Source organism: Plectropomus leopardus, chromosome 12 (assembly GCF_008729295.1).
Source record: "Plectropomus leopardus isolate mb chromosome 12, YSFRI_Pleo_2.0, whole genome shotgun sequence".
In the NCBI taxonomy this organism is placed as follows: domain Eukaryota; kingdom Metazoa; phylum Chordata; class Actinopteri; order Perciformes; family Serranidae; genus Plectropomus; species Plectropomus leopardus.
The window spans coordinates 26622522-26644042 of record NC_056474.1 but is presented as its reverse complement, the minus strand read 5'-3'; the positions used below and the strand labels follow the sequence as shown (position 1 = coordinate 26644042).

Genomic DNA, 21521 nt, shown 5'->3' with positions numbered 1-21521 from the left:
CAAGTAAAAAGGGATGAGACCTGCAGATCAGCAAATGTGGTTGATTTGTAATATGACGCAGTATCATGGCAATAAAGTGAGCATAGAGTTCAGACACAACACTCCATGTCAGCAAGCACCCGCCCTGCTGAGGTGTCACTGAGCAGCAACAGAGCTTAGAGGAGATCTCTGGCTGACACTGACCTCTTACCTCCCAGCAGCAGAGAACACAATGATATTTATGCCTGTTCTACCTAACCTTGCATGTCCCTCCTGCACGTTATCCTGTCAGCAGCAATACAGCACTGACAAAGCAGCAGCCACTGCACATTAACAATAAATGTGACCTCCCATTCAGCCAGCACTTTTCACAAACCTCTACATCTTCCAGAGGGACACAGACACTAAAAACATCCTGAGTATAGTTGTAACTTTCAACATTTTTTTCCCAATGAGTCTTGTACATTCACAGAGAAGCCAGAGAAAGTGCCATCTCAGCAGCAACCAGCAGGGGCAGACACGTTCAAGCGTGGTCACTTAACTCTTCCAGAGAGAAGGCTCTGTCATCCTTTTAGCTGTTAGCGTATCTGCTAATGCGGCAAGACACCGTTTAGTCACACTGGCAGACATGCTAAATTTAGACACAGCAACAACACAGACAAAGTCATCTCTCTGAAGTGACAAAGCTGCGAACAAACACATGAAACAAAGGCTCCTGTATGCTAGTCAAACAATGTATCGTTTGTATAATTGATAAGCAGCTATATGTTTCTATTGTAGTGCATTCTAAGGGCTTAAACCATCATTTAAAGCATTATACACAGCTGTGTGGAAGACTGAGCGTCTACTGAGGTAACACTGTATTTGTGTGGTGGGCAATTCATATTCAGGACGCTACCCCCCTTCTGTTTCTTGGCCCGAATCCCATCCTAGAGATGAGATCAGACAGCGAGGGCCGGATAGCGACTGTAACAGAGACAATGAGTACCAACCAAGTCCACGGTGCAGTCTGTCCCAGAGAGGTCCAAATGGACCAGGCAGTTGGGCTGGGCCAGGAACAGGTACAGGTTCTGCATGGGAAGAACAAAAGTGTCTTTTAGACAAACAGTATAGAAAATGTACACACATACAATGTATATACAGAGTATACAGTGTTTATAAAAAGTATTCACCACCTTTGGATTTTTATTTTAACAATAAAAGTTGATTTATGTGGCTTTTTTTGACACTTTTCAACAGAAAAATAAATTGTCATGTCAAAGTGAAAACAGATGTCTACAAAGTAATCTAAATGATTACAGATACATAACAAAATTACTAACATTTATATGTCTCTGCAAACCAGTCAAATTGCAGTTAAAATCTACGTATATCCATGTGTGTCCAGACTCACATGTAGCCATGACAAGGCTAATGTGGATGTTGCTGCAAAGATGCTAATATGTGGATTCCTCACACACATCTTCAATCTGGCAGCACAGAATTTCTTTACACTCAGCGCAGTTTCGAGGTGTGCCCCCAAGATTAGTGTCAGCAATTCAGTATCTGACCAAATGTCTTCCCTTCTGTTCCTGAGTTATGACTCTCAGTAATGGCCAGAAAAGTGTTTTTGCAGATTATGACGTCACAGTGAAGCTGACCTTTGACATTTTTGTATATAAAATGTCATCATTTCATGATCTTATTTTTTTATCATTTGTGTCAAATGTTGTCACAACTGGAGAAAGCATTCTTGCTAAAATTCTTGGCTAAAACCATGTTTTTGCCAAATTTGAATAAATTCCCTCAAGACATTCTTGAAATAACCCTATTCATGAGAATAAGATCAATAGGAGATTGGAATGACCTTGGACCACCAAAATCTAATCAGTTCATTGTTGAGTCCAAGTGGGTATTTGTGCCAAGTTTGAAGAAATCCCCTCAAAGCGTTCTTCAGATATTGCAAGACAGATAGACGGAGGGACAAATTAGAATTAGACAGACTGACAACCCCAAAAAATAATAAACTATTTTGCTTAAGAATCCAAGAATCAATCATTAAGACAAAGGAGGAGCACAGCACAGCTTTCAGTAGGCAGTCCTCAAAAACTGAGCGAGAAAAACAAGGGAGATCTCTGACAACTAGAAGAGTTGTCTAGACAACAGCTGGCTAGGGTGCTTCACCTGTCGCAACTTTATATGAAGAGTGGCAAAGAGAGTCACTCTAAAATACATATGTGGGAGACTGAAAGAGAGCTGAAAGAGAGTTCTCTGGTCTGATGAGAGCTTTACATCCATCATATTATCATCAACATACATTAGCATGCCTAGTGTGAAGCATGGTGGTGGCAGCATTATGCTGTGGGAATGCTTCTCTGCAGCAGGCAGCCGAAGGAAGGCTTGTGAGCGTTAAATGAATGCAGAAAAATACAGACATCCAGAATGAAAATCTGATGTGAAAACCCTGTAAATGGCAGATTATTTGTTTTAAAGCAACACAAGCACGAGGCCAAAGTTACACAAGTAAAAACAACAAAATTTATGTCCTGGAGTGGCTGAGTCCACACCTCAATCCAATCCAGAATTTGTGGCTAGATTTAAAATTGCTGTTCACTCACAGTCCCTGTGCAACCTGACAGAGCCTGAGCGGCTGTGCAAAGATGAATGTATTTATATATACTTGTGCCACCATATATTTTGTATTTGTAAATCATTTAGATCACTTCGTAGCCATCTGTCTTCACTTCGACATTAAAGGGCCCTTTTCTGCTGCCACATTAACTTCCCCATGATTAAATGTTGTAAAATAGTAGCAGGATTTTCATCCACATTTCTATCCACATTTGTTATGCAAAAATTAGGAATGGCTCCATCAAGAAAAACAGCTGGTGGTGCAAATCCTCCAGTCTGGTGCCATTAAACCATTGCAGAAGCAAGAAATTTGAAAACAATTGCTTGAAGGAGAAATTTGTTGATGTTTCTCAACAATAAAAACAGATATTAGAGAGGGAATTATTATATATTGTACATGGTAAAACGACATTTGAGGGTATTTTTTAAAAAGATGATGTTCCTGTGAAAGGTTACATTAAAGGTTTTTTCATACATTTGCATGTTTGTATTAGTGCTCATTCAAAAATAGTGTAAAGACTTTAAAATTTCCTTTTTTTTATAGTGGAGGTGTTTTCCAGGTACGGGGGGGGGTTACAAAAACAAAATAAATAATAGTATGAAGACATCAGTATTGGCACTGGCTATCAGCCAAATTGTTATTTTAAACATCAGTATGAGAATTTCAAATTCGGTGCATCCCTACTCCGTACAGATCGAATGGTTCATCTGCAGCCATTTGTCATGTCCAGAGAATATACTGAAGTTACATGCCTCATGAGTGTTAAAATGTATTTCCTAAGGCTGCTTCCACTGCACTTTTTTGGATTTACTTTTTACAATTGATCAAATTTTTCACATCAGCCAAGCATAAAAACTTTTTTGCAAACTTTTTTTTCAGACTTTATGGCGTTTTCATGGTTTGTCGTGTGCAAATCAAAAATGTCCACAAAAACAGGTGAATGGAAATCTACTTAGCAAAAGAAGGAAATCTGCATTTTATTTGTGTGTCTGTATGAGTGTCCCTTACTGTGGCATCCTCTCCAGACAGAACCCCGGGGTTTTTGCTGAGGTCCAGATGCAGCAGAGAATTAGAGTAGTCGTCACTTGAGCACAACGCCTGGGACAAAGTAACCACACCTAATTGGGGGAGAGGAGATGGGTAGAGGGGCATGAATGAGAGAGAAGGATTAGGAGTTAGGATAAACAAATTGTATGCGTCCTTGAGTCATTTAATTATCTTATAATCATCTTTTTTTTTCTCCAATGGGCCAATTTAGTGCTCTGGACGTGACTTATTAGCAACTAATGAATACTAAACAACATCATGGAAGACGGTGAGCAAGCTATGTGGAAAAAATAATAATAATTGAAGAGGGCCTAGTAAGCTCCGATGGCTTGCTTGTATCAAAAGAGCTTTTGGAGGAAGCCAGCTACTTTCCCCCCCCCTATCTGAGTATTCAAGTGTACCCTGAAAGCCAAAACAAAAGAAAATCATTCTCTCAAATCAGATCACTACACAATTACACCCACAGGCCCGATGGAACCCCTCATTAAAATCCTCACCCTGCAAGACTGATGCAAAGCACAGCACGCCATGGCATGTTGAGGATTAAACATAAGACACAAAAACAACACGGGAGAAATAACTAGCAGCAGCAACAAATAAAAAACAACCATTGTTTATGCGTGTGCTATTCGCTCGACAAATTTATCATCGATTATAGTCAGCTGTTGCAGAAATTTCTACTGTCCTCAAACATTTGTGTGTGATGAAGAAATCAGCCACTGCATGTGCTGCACTCAAGCTGGCACGGCGCTAAGCTCTTCATCCCTAATTTGTAGTGATTAGGAGCGAAATGAGGGGAAGAGGGGACAGGGTGTCTAATCCCCCCCTTCATTGATCTATCAGCTGCTCGATTCTGCTGGAAGTCGAGACTTTCAGAAACCATCCGCTCTGTGCATCAATGTCAAGTGTGTGGGAGCATGTGTGATATTTCTGCTTATTTGCATGTCTGATCACCTTTAAGAAACTGCGTATGCATGTGTGTGCACGAGGCCGAGGTGTGTGTACGTGGTTGTGTCGGCATATGTGTACGTATTATAGAGACAGCAGGAAGGAGGGGGGGGACCTATAAATATTCAACAAAAAATGCTCAGCCCCTGCAAAGTCATACCTACACCCACCACTCAAGGTCAGCACCATCACTGCATTCCACCCTGAATCACTGTGTCAACCCGCTGTCTTTTAAAATCGCACCGTGTGGTTTTCCCATTCATAACGTACACTAACAGGGTATCAAGGTTGTTGTCTGCTGCATACACACTCACACTCAGCTTACAGCCTTATAATTACATTCAACACCTCCTCAGCCATACTGCTCTACAAAGAGCAGTCAAAAGCAGAGGAGCTGGGGAATGAAAGGTTCCGATTTCAAGGTGCCCAGCAAACTGTCTAACAGATAGTAAAGTTTAATGCCTTCATTTTATGCCATTTTGAGCTGGTTATTTCAGCATACGTAAAAACAGCAGATACTGCTTTGTATAATGCAAGAGAGAAACCCAGTGGCCCTCGTTTCTCTATCTAACATACAAACCAGCTCAGATATGACCACAGAAATCATCCTACATATTGTCTACCTAATAATACTGTTTATATTATTTATTCATTCATTCATTCTTTTTATTCTGTATTTGTTTTCTCATCTCAATGTCTGTATTTATGTCTGCACAAGACCAATGACAGTTTGCGGTATCTGCACTCCAGTGGGCAGGTTTCCATTCACCCTCAAATTATGCAAGTTGAAATTGTGAATACAAAATACGCCTAATGGCAACACGGCAATTTCAAAAAGACTCTTACTTATCGCAAAAAAGTTTTTACACGTGCATGAGGTGTTATTTCAGACAATTTGAAAAAGCCATATTTCACAAAACAGCAATGAAAACACTTTTTTTTTTCGCTTTTATAGCTCATGTGATGTGTAACACTGGGTGGCAAGAATGCAACTTTATGGATGCAAACCGCTATTACACCCAAAGGAGAAGAAAAAGTACAACAAAATCACATGACATTCTACAAAAGATGACTCAATATGTTTTTGGCGGAGGAAGAGAGAGATTTTCTTAACTCTCGTACAGTACTAGACAGAGAAACTTTGGCGATATTAGATTGGCTTTACTGAGTGGCTGCAATAGAAATAAACCTACCAATGTTTTGGACATCCATTGCCATGCTGAATGTTATTGCCAGAGGAAAGTCGCCTAACATCGCAAGAGAAGTCGCATAATCCTCAATGGAAACGCAATCATCTCGCAATTGTGCTTTATAGAAATTTCAAAAATATTGCTTATGTTTTGCCAAAATCTGTGATTACATGCCACACAGAAGCCTTCCTTACACAGAGAGAGAGAGACTTGTGCAGTGAACAGCAAGCAGCAGGTCCCTTTGTCAGATTTAAAACTACTGTGTGTGGGGAAGGCTTCCGGATAGCATGTAAACACTGCGGTGCAGATACCTGAGCTCTCGATGGTCTTGTGTGAGTGTGCATATGTAAACATGACTCGCAAACTAGGAGCTACAGGCTACAACAAGGCTAAAAACATGGCGTCAGTGACGTTTTTCAAAACAACCTGGCACATCTGGGCTTCGACACACTTGGATTACTACAGACTATCAGTAAGGAGACATTTTTTGGCTTTTTTTTTTTTTGTATGTGAATCCTGGTCACCATTTGCCTCAACTGTTTAGGAGATGGGTGCAACTCCTTTTCCCCTTGAACCTCTGACAGTATTTTGTGGACTATAAAACTTCACCCGACTTTCCAACGGGCATGAGGGTGAGAAGAAGACAACTGAATTTCCACTTTTGGGTGAACTATTCCTTTAAGTTAAATCAGATGAACGTTATTATCCATAAATGCATGCTACAAATATACTATTATGAGCAAAAAAAAATGCTACTACAATCAGTCCACAGATGTATGGATTTACATCTGTATCAGTATGATCCTTTTGAATCTGCTGTAATACTCGTGGATGGTTGGTTGTATTGTGTGGGATAAAAGCAATAGAACTGGGACACTGCACTAATGCCTACGTGGGATTTTAAGGGACAAAAACAGATCAACTACTTATAATTCTGACCTGATTATCATTTTGTAGTTGGGTCACACTACACATGCATGGGTCTGATTATCTATGTGAGTGAATACCAGCATGAATAAAACTGCATGTGGGGCAACAGGGCAGCATTATGGAGACTCTTTCTTAGAAAACCCTGTTTTCAAACCTAGATTCACAGGAAGCCTCTACTCTGATGGAGTGTCTTTTAAGCTAGACGCACCATTTTTGTACCAGCTCCAAATTTTTCTGTGGCATTCATTTACATATAATATTACTAAAATATGTGTTCAGCCAGTAAAGGCTGCTTTTAAAAGAAGCTTTTCCTACCCTTGGAGGAAAGGGAGGTCTTGGAGAGATTGAGAAGACGCAGTCCCTTGTTGAGGCGACACACTTGTTGAATCAAATTGGAGACTCCTGGTTGGAGGAAAGGCAGACGAGGAGAGGACACAAAAAGAGAAGAGAAAGGCCTTATTTAACCACAAAAAACACATATCTAGAGCCAAAGCATTTGATTGTTTCATTAATAAAAAAACACAAGTAACTAACTAACTAACTTTTGTCATGACAGATTCATTTTTTAAGGATACAGTTAGTAGGATTTAGGAGAATATATGGCAAAAATGAAAATAATATATTATGTGTGCTTTCTCTAGTGTATAATCAAGAAAAAATAAGACTTGTTTGTGTTTTCACTACCTTAGAATGAGCCATTTGTATCTACAGAGAAAGCGGGACCTAAAGAGAATGCCAGGTTGCACCACAATGCATCTACAGGAGCCGAGACAGGGTTCCTACAGCTTAAGGCAAGTTAGATTTGAAACTTTGTTTATGTTACCGAGGATGAAATTTAAGACAGATTTTTTTAGTAGTCTTACAAAAAAAAAAGAAGAACCCACATTTTTCGTTCCTTACGGATAAGGATAATTTTGCCCACATGTTTCTTGTTACATAAAAGAACTGGTTAGAACTGGGAAATACCTGGCTTTTCTTACGTTTTCTTTGCAATTTTTTTTTTTATTTAGAAATAATTATAATGCAACGTCAAAATAAAAGACACATAACTTAATACTTGATATGTCAGAGCAATGACGAAATACTAATTTAAGACATTATAATACCAATTACAACATGTTTTTAAACTTATTAATTCAATGCCTTTTAAGACTTTTTAAGGACCCGCTGGAACCCAGAGCCAAGAACAGACAAACCAAACATTGGCTCTAAATAGGGCCATTCACATTTCCACATCTGCAACTGTAGTTACAGTCCCCTTGCAAAGATAGCATAGGAGGAGACCTCTGTGGATAATTCGCCTCTTGATAAAAACCTCTTGAACACCTGGATCTCACGTTATTAGTGGAAAAATGTGGGCACACATTAGCAGGTGCTAAGCTTGCAGTCTGTCTGCAGTGTGACGAACAGCATCGTCATTGAATTGTGACATCAAACTGCTTTATTTAGTGTCTTTACTAGTTTTAATCACCTGTTTCTTTTGCTTTGCTTTCTTTTGGAGAGGAAGAGACCTCTGGGGATAATTCTGCTCTCAGTAAAAACCTTCTGAACAATGAACACTGTAGGAATTCTTACTGGGAGAAATTTCTGCAACCGTCACCACTAGATGCCACTAAATACCCCTGATTTTTACACACTTTTCCTTTAAATGACAGACAAAAATGCCCAAAATTCATTTCTTATTCCTTCCTATTAAATGTGGATACTTACTGTTTTATTTAGGGAATCTGCGATATTGAACTGAAATTCTTTGGATTTTGTTATGTTGGTCGAATAAAACAAGCGATTTAAAGACACAATAATTGAGCTGTGGAAAAATATGCTGGAAATCTCTCACTGTTTTGTGTTTTTTAACAGATCAAATAACAACTGATCAATTAGTGAAAGAAATAGCTGGCATAATCAATATGAAAATATAGCCCTATACCCATCTACTTTCAGACTGAAGAGCCCACACAGCTTTGCCACACAGCATGAAACTAAAATACAACCTCTCTCAATACACCCCCACCAAAACACACATACCGGTATACAAGCTATACCCTCTTGTATTCTACTTCTATAAAAAATCTCTCTTTCTCCCACATACCCAGTGCAGAAACAAACCCATATAAATACCAAGTGCCAAGCCAGATTACATAACACCTAGTTTCAGCTCAGCAATGTCATTATACACAGCCATGGTAATAATAATATGAAAGGCTCGGCTTTATTAAAAATGTAATGTCTTTTTTCTTTTGTAGTGCCAAACTTTGTTTCCTGTTATTGCAGGGACGTGTGTACGGAGCTCTTGCTGCCATTAAAGGCATGAGAAACATTGCAACCATTGTAAACAGCACTGAAGGTCATTCTTTACTGTGATTATGGGTATCACTGGAATGCTGGTTAAGGCTGCAGCATTTTTGTGGCTTTAGTCGCAATAAAGAAAAGTCTGCACACTGTCAACACACACACACACACACTTGGCACGCGTGCACACACACACACAGAGGGTGGCAGCGTGAGCATAAAGAATTTACTGAAGCGAGTGGAAGTGACATGTGTCAGACGAGTGGAAATAAATAAGCTGATGAGTGATACTGGCATGCATGCAAAGTCTTACCCTGGCACATAATCACATGTACTCACACATGTACACCTTTTCAGCTGTATGAGTTTGAAAGAGGCACAGGCAGAGAAAGATGGGGAATATTTTACATCAGGTACATGGAATTAGTGACCATAATAAGAGGTTCAGTCTGCGAGGTGAGTAGTGGGTGGGAAAAAAAATAATAAAAGCATTTCTCTAGAGAGCAGGACCACTCATAGACATGCGGTATGAAAGACAGATGAGAGAGAAACAAAGAGAAACAGAAAATAAAGGTTGTGCGAGGAGAGACATTGATTTTGAATTCTTTGAGAGCAAACAAAAGCGCCGGCAAAGTAAAAGCAAAAGAACAATCAGCTGCGCCCTGAGACAGCGAGCAGTAGGAGGGAGAGAGTTCACAGAGTCCAGGCCGCTACCTTGGTTGTCTAGCGTGTTATGAGCCAGGTTGAGGGAATGAATCACAGAGGCTGGGTTCTCCGACAGCGCCGACGCCATCTTCTGCGGGAAATCCCTGGAGACAAAATGTTAAAAAGGATAATTAAACTTTCTGCAAAAAAACTGAATACTGATCACAAAGACTGAGAAAATCCACTGGAGAGATTTCCCCAGTTCAAATGAATGCAGCTGATAAAGTTTCACCGTTAAAACTCCTGGTAATGAGTGTAAGATATCCCACTCAAGTAGCACTGTTCCTTTGTAGAAATGTTAATTGAATTGAAGCACGTTTGTGCTGTTAGGGTGGAATGTAAAGGAAGTTGATTTGAACTGTTTTCATACGGTAAAAGTTGAGTTAGTTTTTAAAATGTTAATGCAGATGCTGAACTTGCAGCCCGTCTGCGAAGTGACGAACAGCATAGGAGAAAGATTGATTTCTGACATGAAAGTGCTTTATTTAGTGTTTTAACTAGTTTTAATCACCTGTTTCTTTTGCCTTGGAGAGGAATAGACCTCTGCGGATAATTCTCCACTAAAACAATAAACATTGAAGGAATTCTAACCGGGAGAAGTTTCAATTGGTTGTAATCTGCAATCCAACCAGCAGATGCTACTAAATTCCCCATAATTTTACAAAGATTCCAATTCAATTGAAGAAAAATAGCCAAAAATTCATTGTTTTCAGCCTGTTAAATGTGGATACTTGCTGTTTTATTTTAGCCATCTATGATATTGAATTGAAATTCTTTGAATTTTGTAGTGTTGGTTGGACAAAACAAGTAATTTGAAGACACCGCATTTGTGTTCACAAAAAAGTTATTTTTGAACTACTGTGAAAACTCAAGTATAATATTTGAACTGGTATCAAAACATTGGAGGAGATATGAAATCCATTTGAAGGGGGACCCTCTATGTGAGTTTTGGCTCTTTGGTGCCTTTTAGTGCATTGTTTTGGTTTTGCAGCCAACAAATTTACCGTTTCCGTGCACTCTTATCACTTATCTTATCGCAACAGCAGGCAGCTGTTTTCGGCTGCATAAATCCACTTTGTACTAACTGCCTAGCACTGAATAGCAGACAGACAATGCTACAAGCAGCCGTACATAGTTAAGTGTTTAACAGGTGTAAAGCCAGACTAAAACAGGGCTAAAAAGGAGAGTGATGGACAAAAACATGATGCTAATGTTGCTCCATGTCTGTTTAATGTATTACAAGCACTTGTTTGCTAATATATTAGCTACAACAACTTTATGAGATGATAATACATCACCATTACGTTTACAGATTTCTCTGCTGCCGCAAAGTGGACAAAAAATTCAATTAAGTCTGCTTCTTCACAACACAGACTGTATAATAAAGATGGACGACATAACAGCTCCCCGAAAGTGAAGCCAAAACATCTCGATCACCTGCTGGTGGCTGGCTGCAGTACAAGTCATAAACCCCCGCCCCTGCCCCATCTCTATGTTAACAGGTGGGACATGAGCCATAATTAGAACTCAAAGTGCACACCAAATACAATTTTGCCCAAAAGATGGTTTCTGTCATTTTAGGTTGTTTTTATCACACTGATGTATCTTAAAGTGTTAACTTTTCTGATTATTTTGTTATTAATTGTTATTTGATGCCATAAAAGGGGATTTGATGTCACGATTGACAGCTTTATGTGCCAACTGGTGTGCATGCCTAAAATGGCACGGCGCTACTGCGCAGACTCTGGCTCCATAATAATAATAATAACGTTACCATCGATCATCTATGTATTCATAGTCTGTGCTTCACAATTAAATTAATGAACTGCAGTTGACAAAGATTATTTGGTGGGCAACCCTCCTGCCACTTTAAGAAAAATGTCCTTCGGGCATGTGCAGTCAGGATTAGTAAAATTAACTTTCTTTTATTCTTGTAAACAAGTGTTTGGAATAAAGTGCTTATGTTTTTTGTGCTGTAATTTTACATTACTTTCAAATCTTTTAAATCACAGCAATCGAAGCAAAAAGTATATTTCTCTTACAAACTTCAATAGTCATATTCCATACTGTTTAAGTATCTCACATAGTGTAATGTATTTTGTCTCTCTTTTTCACCTCACTGTGTGTGTTTGGTGCAGTGCCTGTGGAGAGCTTCTAATAAAAATGGCCCTCTCTATTGAAAGTGATTTAACACAGGGAAAGTATAAAAACTTGGTAACCTCATCATTATGCTGCAGTAAATCATCTCGCTTGGAGGCAGCCAATTCATCTCAATTAATACTAAATAAGGAAACTGCTCTGTTAAATGATACTAGCCATGCATAGAAGGTGAAAAGTCTTGCCGGGTGAAGCCCAAAATTTCACTAATGTTTCGGTGGGGAAACAATACACCTGCCACGGGCAGACAGGAGGGACCTTTATTAGATGAAAAAGTGGAGGTTAAGAGAGGTGAGAGAGAGAGAGAGAAAAGGAGGAGAGATGGAATTGGAAAGGTTAAGACAGCCGGGGAGGGGAGGAGAATGGGGAGGTGAAATGTGCTGAGGTGAAGAGGTGAGGCAAAATGAGAGTGAGAAGAGGGAATACAAGCAAAGCAGAAAGAAAGGGGAGAGAAAAGACCGGAGCGGGTGGAAAGGACAAAAGACGAGAGATGGAGGAGTGTGAGAGAGGTGAGGGTGTGTGGAAAGGAAGAAAAGGAGAGGAAATTAGATTAACACAGAGGTGACAGGCAGGGTTGATAATGTCAGGAAAGAGGAAACCTACGATTTCAGTCCTGCATTCTCCAGAGTGAGCTCCTCCAGACTGTTGGACTTGCTGACTGTGTGCAGGACCTGGTCCACCACCTCCGACCCCTGGAGACAAGCAAAACAAAACAAAAGCTTGAGACCAAACAGAAGAGGAATACAGGCAGAGAAAGTGAAAAACAAGCAGAAAACAGAAGCAAAAGAACCTAATAATGTTTTAACATTGGTAAAAATTAAGGTAAGTAGCCTCAGGTATAGACTATTAGGCTATGGACCTTATATAAATTCACACTAGGGACCAAAATAAGGGACACAAGCTACAATATATCCCTAAATAAACCCAAGATTCTCTGCAATGGCAAGAACAGTTTGGGTATTTCACATGAGAGATTTCTGGACTTGTTTCTTGTCTGTGCTCTTCTTGCTGGTCAGATGTAGGTGGAGCTCAGTTAGAAAAAATCAAAAAATTATCTAAAAAATTACAAAAAAGATTAAAAAAAAAACACTATGAAGTAAATAATTAGCGACCTCAAACAGGAGGCAAGAGACACATTACACACACATTCACATTCTGCAGGTATTGCATGATCCATATCAGTGTTGCACGGTGGACATTTACAAGATGTTCAAGCTTTTGCTGTGTTTAGTGGGGTTACGGCTCTGGCATAAAATATGTTCTTTAACCCTTTTGTCAGTGCTTTCAATGCCCTGAGGCGTCTGCCCGAGGGCAACAGTTGGGTTGAGATAAACAATCTTAAGAAATCTGAATGAATGAACACCGTTAGCTATTAAGATTTCATTGTTTTTTTAATCTTTTTTGTAGTTGCTTTATATATTTAGAAAATGCTAGAAAACTTTGATCTACCCAAACCCATGATATTGTCTGTTAAGCTTACCCAAATCTGCCCATTCCAGGTCCTGCAGGTTGTGACCTACACATCACTAATTAATTAACATAAATTGTATTGCTTTGCATTAAAAATTATAAACGCTATCGAATAATACCCTAAAGCAATCTGTAAGTTAATCCGTATATTTCCATGTTGCATTTAACGTTGCTTGAAATATAAGCAGTGCATTTTCACTGTAGCTGAAGTTATCTTAAAAACAAGTCACTATCCCAGAAAACCCTTGATAGTGTGCCTTTTGCTCCCAAAATGTATCATTCTGGGGGATAGTATTAATCCCTTATTACCACAAATCAGCACATGGGCAGTGCAACACACATTCCTCCCACTGTTTTGATTCTACTCCACTACTTGACATTTGGTGGCAGTACCTTGTAGAGAAATCAGTAATGTGCCTGCGAAGGCAGTGAAGAAGACTGCTAGCAAGTAAACTATGAAGGAAAAACATTGAAAAAGTAGTTTGTTTGACTTCAAAGGTACACACAATGTTTTTTGCAAGTATGAATGTAAATGACATTTTTACATGCAAATTCCCACAGGGCACCTTTAAAACACAAAACCAAGTTTTGACAGGCTTTAACGATCAATACATTTATGTAACACCTTAAAAACAATTTTTTTTAATTTAATATTTTGAGCAGGCTGTTTTGATGTTGTTCACCTCAGATGGATACCACTCACTCTGATGCATATGATGAATATTTAATGAAGATTCACATCATCTTAAATAGGTACATAAAACTATACTGAGGCTCTCTCTTTTTCTTTCTCTTTTAAATTTGGCGTCTCTTAACTTGATTTTCATTCAGTCTTTAATCTCAAGAGATTAAATGACAGTCAAGTGAGGCTTTATTTACATGCTGAAGTGTTCCAAAAAGGAGAAAATGGATTCAAGTTGACTTAGAAAATGCCAACCAATCATAGAATCGTAATTTCTTTACACTCATTTGGACGCCAGTCTGCCAAATGAGCAGATAAAAAAGATGATTCAACTGAATAAATGTACACACAGGACAGCAAACGAAACCAGAAGAAAGGAAAACTACAAAAACAAAATGTAAGTAATAAAGATTGAAACAAAAAAAAGATAGTTACTATGCGCATGTCTTTGCAGTACAGCTTGGTGAACCAGGTGTTGTACGCAATGGCTGCAACGATCACCGCCAAGTCCCTGCAATGGAGACACACACACACACACACACACACACACACACACACATATTAGAGATAAAATTCAACTCTTTAAATTAGCAAACTCCATCTGCTCAAAACCATTTGATGTCATTGATCCATAAATTCACATTATCGTGGGCCAAACTTTTTCTTAGCTCTCCCGTTTGGTGAAAAAAAAAAGCAGTTCATCATTGTGACAGGGAGTACACTATGGGCAGGGCTGCTTTCTAAAAGATGACTGATACTGCAGCCCTGCTGAGGACGAGAAGCACAGGATGAGAAAAAAAGAAAAAAAGGGGAGAAAGATGCAAAGATCGATGGCCGGGTCAGTGGATTATTCAATAAAGCCACAGTTTGATCCCAGCTACAGACCTCAAACGCTGCTACATCCACTGCTACACAAACAGGCGCAGAGCCCGCAGAGCGTCCTGTTTGTGTTTGTGAGGGAGGAAGAAAGCGAGGGAAGAGAGATAGTTTTAGAATCCTCCAAGGCCCAACTAAAGCCACACTGCCGCTACACCTGCTATACATCATCTAACAAACAAGCAGAGCGGGAGGGGGAGCAAAGATGGAGAGAGAGAATAAGCCTAGAGAGAGGAAAAAAGTTAGAAAGGAGGATAGCGAGACAGAGGGGAAGCATAAAGTGAAAGAGAGAGGAAGAGAAAGTGTAATCTAGCCAGGGAGGGTCATGTTGCCAATAACTGCTGTCGCCAGGACATTACAGTATATCTCGGAGGAGTAAAATGGCTACAGGCTGTGTTCTTTTTCATTACCATGCCAGCCATCAGACCAGTCCACTCTTTTTGACGCAGCTGTGTGTGTGTGTGTGTGTGTGTGTGTGTGTGTGTGTGTGTGTGTAAGCAGATGATGCACATGTCAGGATTAATCATCAACGCTGACTGTTGATTCATGTTATGACAGCAGGACATGTAATTGACCTCTGTGATGTCTCACTTGTCATGCGGCGTGTTGGTGTTTATGAGTCGTCGCGTACTCGCACACGAGGACATGCTGGTACAGGAGGTCAATTTGTCGCTGTTGACTTCCTGACATGGATTAGTTAAGGTCAAAGACTTGGATCTGATGTTAAAGATGTGTACAAACTATGGTCGACTTCGCTCCATCTTGCCAGCACACAGATCTCTCTGCTTACCTTTCAGCTCAATGTGGATTTTCACTAGCTTTACGGCTGTTGTTTCAACTACAGATTGTTCTTCCACATTTTCATATGTCCGACATCACAATTAGCATAGCAGCGGTTTGAGAGAGAAAGCCGCCCCTCTCCCTTTCTGTCTCCCTCTCTCTCTCTCACTAATATATTTTCTTAAGTGTTTACAGAAAAAACAAAATCAAACTGAGATCAAACAGAGCTTGAAGCCAACTTTTGAAGTGGCCAAATAGTGGAATTTACACCGTCATGTGATGCACTGTAACTCAAAAAGAATTTTCCCATAGACTTGCACAGCGAAGGAAAAAGAGGTAGATACATTTTTTTGAGCATCGCAGCTCCCCCCAAAATGACTTGTTTGCTATCAGGATTTCATCTGATTACATTTGGAAAGTCCACGGTAGAAGAGAGGCAACATTGAATCATCTTATCCTCATTCAAGTTAGTGGAGCATTAAAGCGGAGGCTAGCCATTTAGCTGGCGGAAATTAACACGTCAGTTTCAAACGTTGCAAACATCACTGTCCTTTCACTTCCATGTGTCCTCTATGATGGAACAGATACAGCCAATAATAACAGAATAACTTAATTTAGATGGTTCACACAAATATACAAATTCATGTTAGTTGATCCATGTGATGTAAATTACTATTTCATAGCGCAGTGGACACAAACTACATTTCTATGTATGCTGTGTGAATGTACTAAAGGTTGCCCGCTGGTGTTCATCATTCATTCAACATTTTGGGGTATATGCTTATTGCGTACTTGCAGAGAGTTGGATGATAAAATAGATAGCACTTTCATGTCAGCATGGTAAATAAAAAGCTACAGGCAGCAAGCTTAACGGGTGCAAAACGTGTGGAACAGCGAGCTTGGCTCTGTCCAAAAGTTAAAATTATCTGCCGACCAGCTCTTCTAAAGCTCACTAATCAACACATTATATCTTGTTTGTTTTATCTGTGTAAAAACTGAAGTGTAAAAATTAATTTGTGGGTTGTCTTTTTTGGGGGGGGTGGTGGGGGGGTGGGGTTATGTGCTGCACCATTTCTTGGCTGCGCACTTTCCTCATGGAGCCAGCAGAGTCTGTTCTGGTTTCCTGGCAACATCATGGGATTACCAGACTGCAGGAAGTAATTTTTGGTTTTTATGCTGTGTTCACACAAGGAACAATACAGCTACAGGCTACAAGTCATTTTCAATGGAAATCAGTGACATGAAGCGACACACTGACACCCAGCGTTTGTCGCTGTGTGATGGCGCGTCGCTCTAGAAATCAAAGTTGAGCTGGCTTTTCTTGCGCTTCAGTGATGTGGGGAAGCAATCACATGTTTTTGCTTTTAGCAGTGGTGTTGTGTAATGATGCCATGCTAGCTTTCTGTATGTTGTGGTGCACACGGGGATGCAATGAGGCAGCAAAATGTGATGTTACAATGGGGCTCGGACATTGTTCAAAAGCATATTTATGTTTTTGACCAAATAACAAACTTCATATGACGCTGAGTTAAGGTATTTTGTTGCAAGTAACAGACACACACAAGGACAGACTGACAAAACTTCAACAGCAACTCTGCTGGCTCTGTTGTTGCTGTGTCCCTCGTAGTGTAAACACAGCATTAAAGGTGCTGACAGGCTGATTTGTCACCTTTTGACCAAAGCCCATCTAGCCATTTATCCCCCATTTCCATTGGAAATGGGATAAAATTGTTTCATAAAAATTTTTGTAGATACTACTGTGGTAATCTTCCCTCCAGTGTCTAGATTTTCCCACCTCAACCCCCCGAGCCCAACACAGTCAAATTACGTTATGGCAGATTTAGCTGGCTCTCTGGCTGTTGCTCAAACTTCAGGCTGTGCTTCCACATTTTGTAGCGCACGCCACCATGACACAAAAAGTACAGAGCCGGATCAAGAGACTTATCCACCCCTATCTCTCTCTCTCTCTTAAAGTACTGCACTGCCTATTTCTCTCTTAGTATGTTTTCAGAAACATATTTTAATGCCCTTTTTAGCTGTGATAGCAAGAGTTATTTATCAGGAAGTGGGAGCCATACTGCTTCCTGCACAGTGAAAATGGAGACTTAAGAAACGGGTGGCCAAACAGTAAAACTAAGCCACACTGAACAAATAGAAACCAAGGCTCTGTGTATGATTTGCATATTTCTTGCATCAAATGTTTTCAGAAACATGTCTTAGTTTACTGTTTAACTGTAATACAAGAACCGGCTGGATGCCATTCTTTCACACGGACCATTACAGATTATGTCACCCACCAGCACGAGTGTTTATTGGTCTGATCAGGCAGGTAGCATTCTGGTAGTAGCAGTAGTTTTCCTAGGTTTTCTGGTCATGTAGCACCAGTTTCAACAGTATTTGCTTTTCTCTGCTGCATAAATGGCCCAGTTGTATGTGAGGGCGTTCTTTATATTTGTGAAATACTTCTTTAATGCTAAGCTAGGCTTACTGGCTGCAGTATCATAATTGCTGTACAGACATGAGTGTGGTATTGACCTTCTTATCAAGCAAACCAATAAATGTATCTCAAAAGTACACTTATATTTATAGAGTCCATTTTTTTACATGCACATATTGTGGCTGCAAGGTTCAGCGCGATGCAAATTCACCTGCCCACGCAGACAGCTGCATGCATCTCAAACTGTACGACCGCACAGACTGTATGTGCAACTGCTCATGTGTAAACATGTCCATCTGAGCAGACACCAAATGGGGTTCAAAAGGGACCATGCAGGCATGAGCTGCCCACATCCATGTCAGTTTTAGAGCATTTCAGGTCTTGACTGGTCGTTCAACAATCATGAATAAATTAAATCAAAGCCTAACTTTATTATAATCTGAATCTGACCTTCTAGCAAACCCTAAAGGCTCCGACATTTATTACAGCTCACTATATGCACAACAGAGAGGTTTGATATTGATATTCTTAGAAATTACCAGGAATAGGACAAAGACAGAGTTTCTCCTGAGATGTTCCAGGAGGAAAGGTCATGGGATCCTTCAAATCAAAGTCTCACTGGGTGCATGACTGTGCTCAGAGCATTTCATGGCAATAAGCCTATTAGATGATTTAATAGCCCGTGGGTAAAGTTAAGGGAAGGAAATGAAGTGTTCACAATAAAAAGAGTTCATCCTCTGGGGAGCATGGATCTGCTAAGTTAACTTCATGGCTATTTGCCCATCAGATTTTTATATTTTTTGTTTATAAGTGGAACTTTTTTTTAATGTAGCGATAGAGAAAAGGTTAGCAGGGGTCACCAAAAACATTACTATTCATCCTGTGGGGACAATGAATATTCATTGGGCTTTGTGAGAATATCTGTGACTTGGAAGGTGGATATTCTGACCTAATTGGTGGCTCCAGAGTCAGAAAGGTCAAAAGGCATTAAATCATTAGGAATCATCCTCTGGGGATTATAAATATTCATAAGAAATTTGAGAGCAATCTGACTGATTGTCGGACCAAATGACCATTATCAACATTTGAAGATGATTGGATTTTGAAGCACACCAATATGCCGTATGGTAATAAATCGATGCTAGAGTCTAACCCCGTGCAGACGGTGACTCAGGTCCTGTAACAGTGACAGGTGAGGCAGATGGTAGTAGTGAACTGTGGAGCTGCTGTCCTGCTTCAATAACAGAAAAAACTAATCAAACAGAGAGTTGGCAAAAAGTTAGACCCGCCATCCAGATGTACTATTGAGTATGTGTGTGTGTACACAGAGGAGTGACTGTCAGGCCAAGAAGTGCCCCGACAAATTCTTGGGGCAGCAAGGCGTAAAAATTCATCCCTCCCTTTCTGCCTCTCTCTTTCTCACACACACAACAAACAAATGTAAATATATGCAAGCACAAAATCCCTTAAACTTAAATTCGCACACACAGTCCCCTCTGCAACATGGTGTCAACCTGCAGCAGCCAGACTGAACCAACCTAGCCAGGCAGGCAGAGTGTGTGTGTCTGTGTCTGTTTGTGTGAACAGGAGTGATTCAGAGAAAGAGAGAGCTGAGGAAGAAAAAATAACAGGAAGTGGATAACAACAGGATGAGACAAGGCCAGAGAAAAAGGTGTCCGCTTTCAGTCGGGAGGAATGAGCGCAGACGATGTTTGGACGGACAGCAGTCAGCGGAAAAAGCATCGCCCTGTCGCTCGTGGTAACAGGAGATGGACTCAATCAGGGGAGATCGAGAGGATGGAAATGTGGAAGGACAAGGGGGGAGGAAGGGAGTAATGCACCACAAATAGCCTGTGGCAGTTGATCTTGGAAAGACCATTCTTTGACTCTTACTTCAGTCATTAGCACAATTTCTTGATTGTTTCCCTGCATTGTGTTTTTGTGAGTGTACTTTTGTCAAATCTCTTCATCCTGTATCAATTTCAATGTGATACGATTTCTCTCGAATAGCAGGGAGAGAGTCTTTAGTATTGGATCGTGGGCTCGTGGGAACAATATGTCAAAGGAAGATCTTAAAAAACAGCATGAGCAGGCTGATTCCCCTGCAAATGTGTCCTCTTTATCACACTATATAAAATAGCAGAGGAAAAACAACAGCGATGCAGAGATTTTGGCTTTCAATATGAAAGACATTAATATATTCATGAGCTGCTGCTGCAATCATGCATTCTATGAATGGCTTTTTGATTTACCAGCAAAGCAAGGCCTCGCTTCTATAATGAGAAATGCATTTTTAAGTGTGCGTGCATCCTCTCCACTCGGGATTGTTGTTTCTTACACAGTAAAGGCGAAAGAATTCTATAGGCCTCCGGTTTTTTTCGGACAAAACATTCCTTAAACAAAAGACAAGTAAGCTAGGTTGAATGCTCCATTTGCATGTCAGCTGTCAAATTTTTTTTTTTATGATTGGCAGCACTCGAGCGACACATACGCTCGTTCTCAATATGTCTGGGAAAGGAAATGGAGGACTTAAAAAGATACCAGCGGGGAGGCAGAGGAGAAGACATATGGCATTTTACAGCTGTTTCCGAGCCCTGGATTCTGCCTCTGACAAGCTCCTCGTTCCCCTTTTTCTATGATCTTTCCAAACTTCTAACAAAAGCGAACAGAGACATCGGACAGCAGCTGAGCCAGAGAGAGAACGACAGACTAATACACTCAACATTTTACCCATGGAGGGTCTTGTTAGATAAACAGCCACTCTAATGTCAGATGAGACAGATGATGAGATGCATCGTGCTGTCTGGGAAACATTTTTGCAAAACATCATGATGTAGAATGAGGAGGAAAAGTCTTTCAAATCGACTGAGTAGTCAGGAAGTATTAGGACAGTGATATGCTTTATTGTTTTGGGTCTGTACTCCAGCACAGTGGATTGGAAATGAAACGACGACTGTGAGGTTTAAGAACTGAATTTCAGCTTCAATTGTGCTGCATTTCTACTGCATAGCAGAGCATGGCTTGACTTCACTGTAACTAATTTGTTTTTTTGGGGGGGTATCTTTGGCAAAAGTTGAAAGTAGTTCATGGTACTTTTTTGGTACCACATCAGTTGAGGTTCCCAGTGAGCCAATACTAGAAGGTGGAATGAAAAACACTGCAGACCACTGATTAGTCAGACAGAATCGTGGCTAACTTCACATCCCACACAAATTGGCCATTTTTAAAGAGCCAAGCAAGCCCACTAGAAACAGCATTTATTTTCACACACTCAACCCAGATTTGTTTTTTAAAATTGCAGCATGCAAAACAATGCCATCGTCCACCAAACGTTTCTCTTAGGTTGTCGCTGAAAGGATCCAGCAAGAGAGAACACTGTTTCTGTCACGTTTAGGATAAGTTCACGACAGTTTCCCGCTG

General features: G+C 40.2%; 1 protein-coding gene across 1 annotated transcript in view; it reads right to left on the bottom strand.

Annotated features, from left to right (window-relative positions):
• Positions 1-21521, bottom strand: part of carmil3 (capping protein regulator and myosin 1 linker 3) — a 106792-nt gene that overhangs the window by 54250 nt on the left and 31021 nt on the right. The window contains 6 exon segments of the mRNA XM_042496966.1: positions 972-1049; positions 3599-3708; positions 7021-7107; positions 9709-9803; positions 12460-12548; positions 14444-14519. Of these exon segments, the coding sequence (XP_042352900.1) occupies positions 972-1049; positions 3599-3708; positions 7021-7107; positions 9709-9803; positions 12460-12548; positions 14444-14519 (535 nt within the window).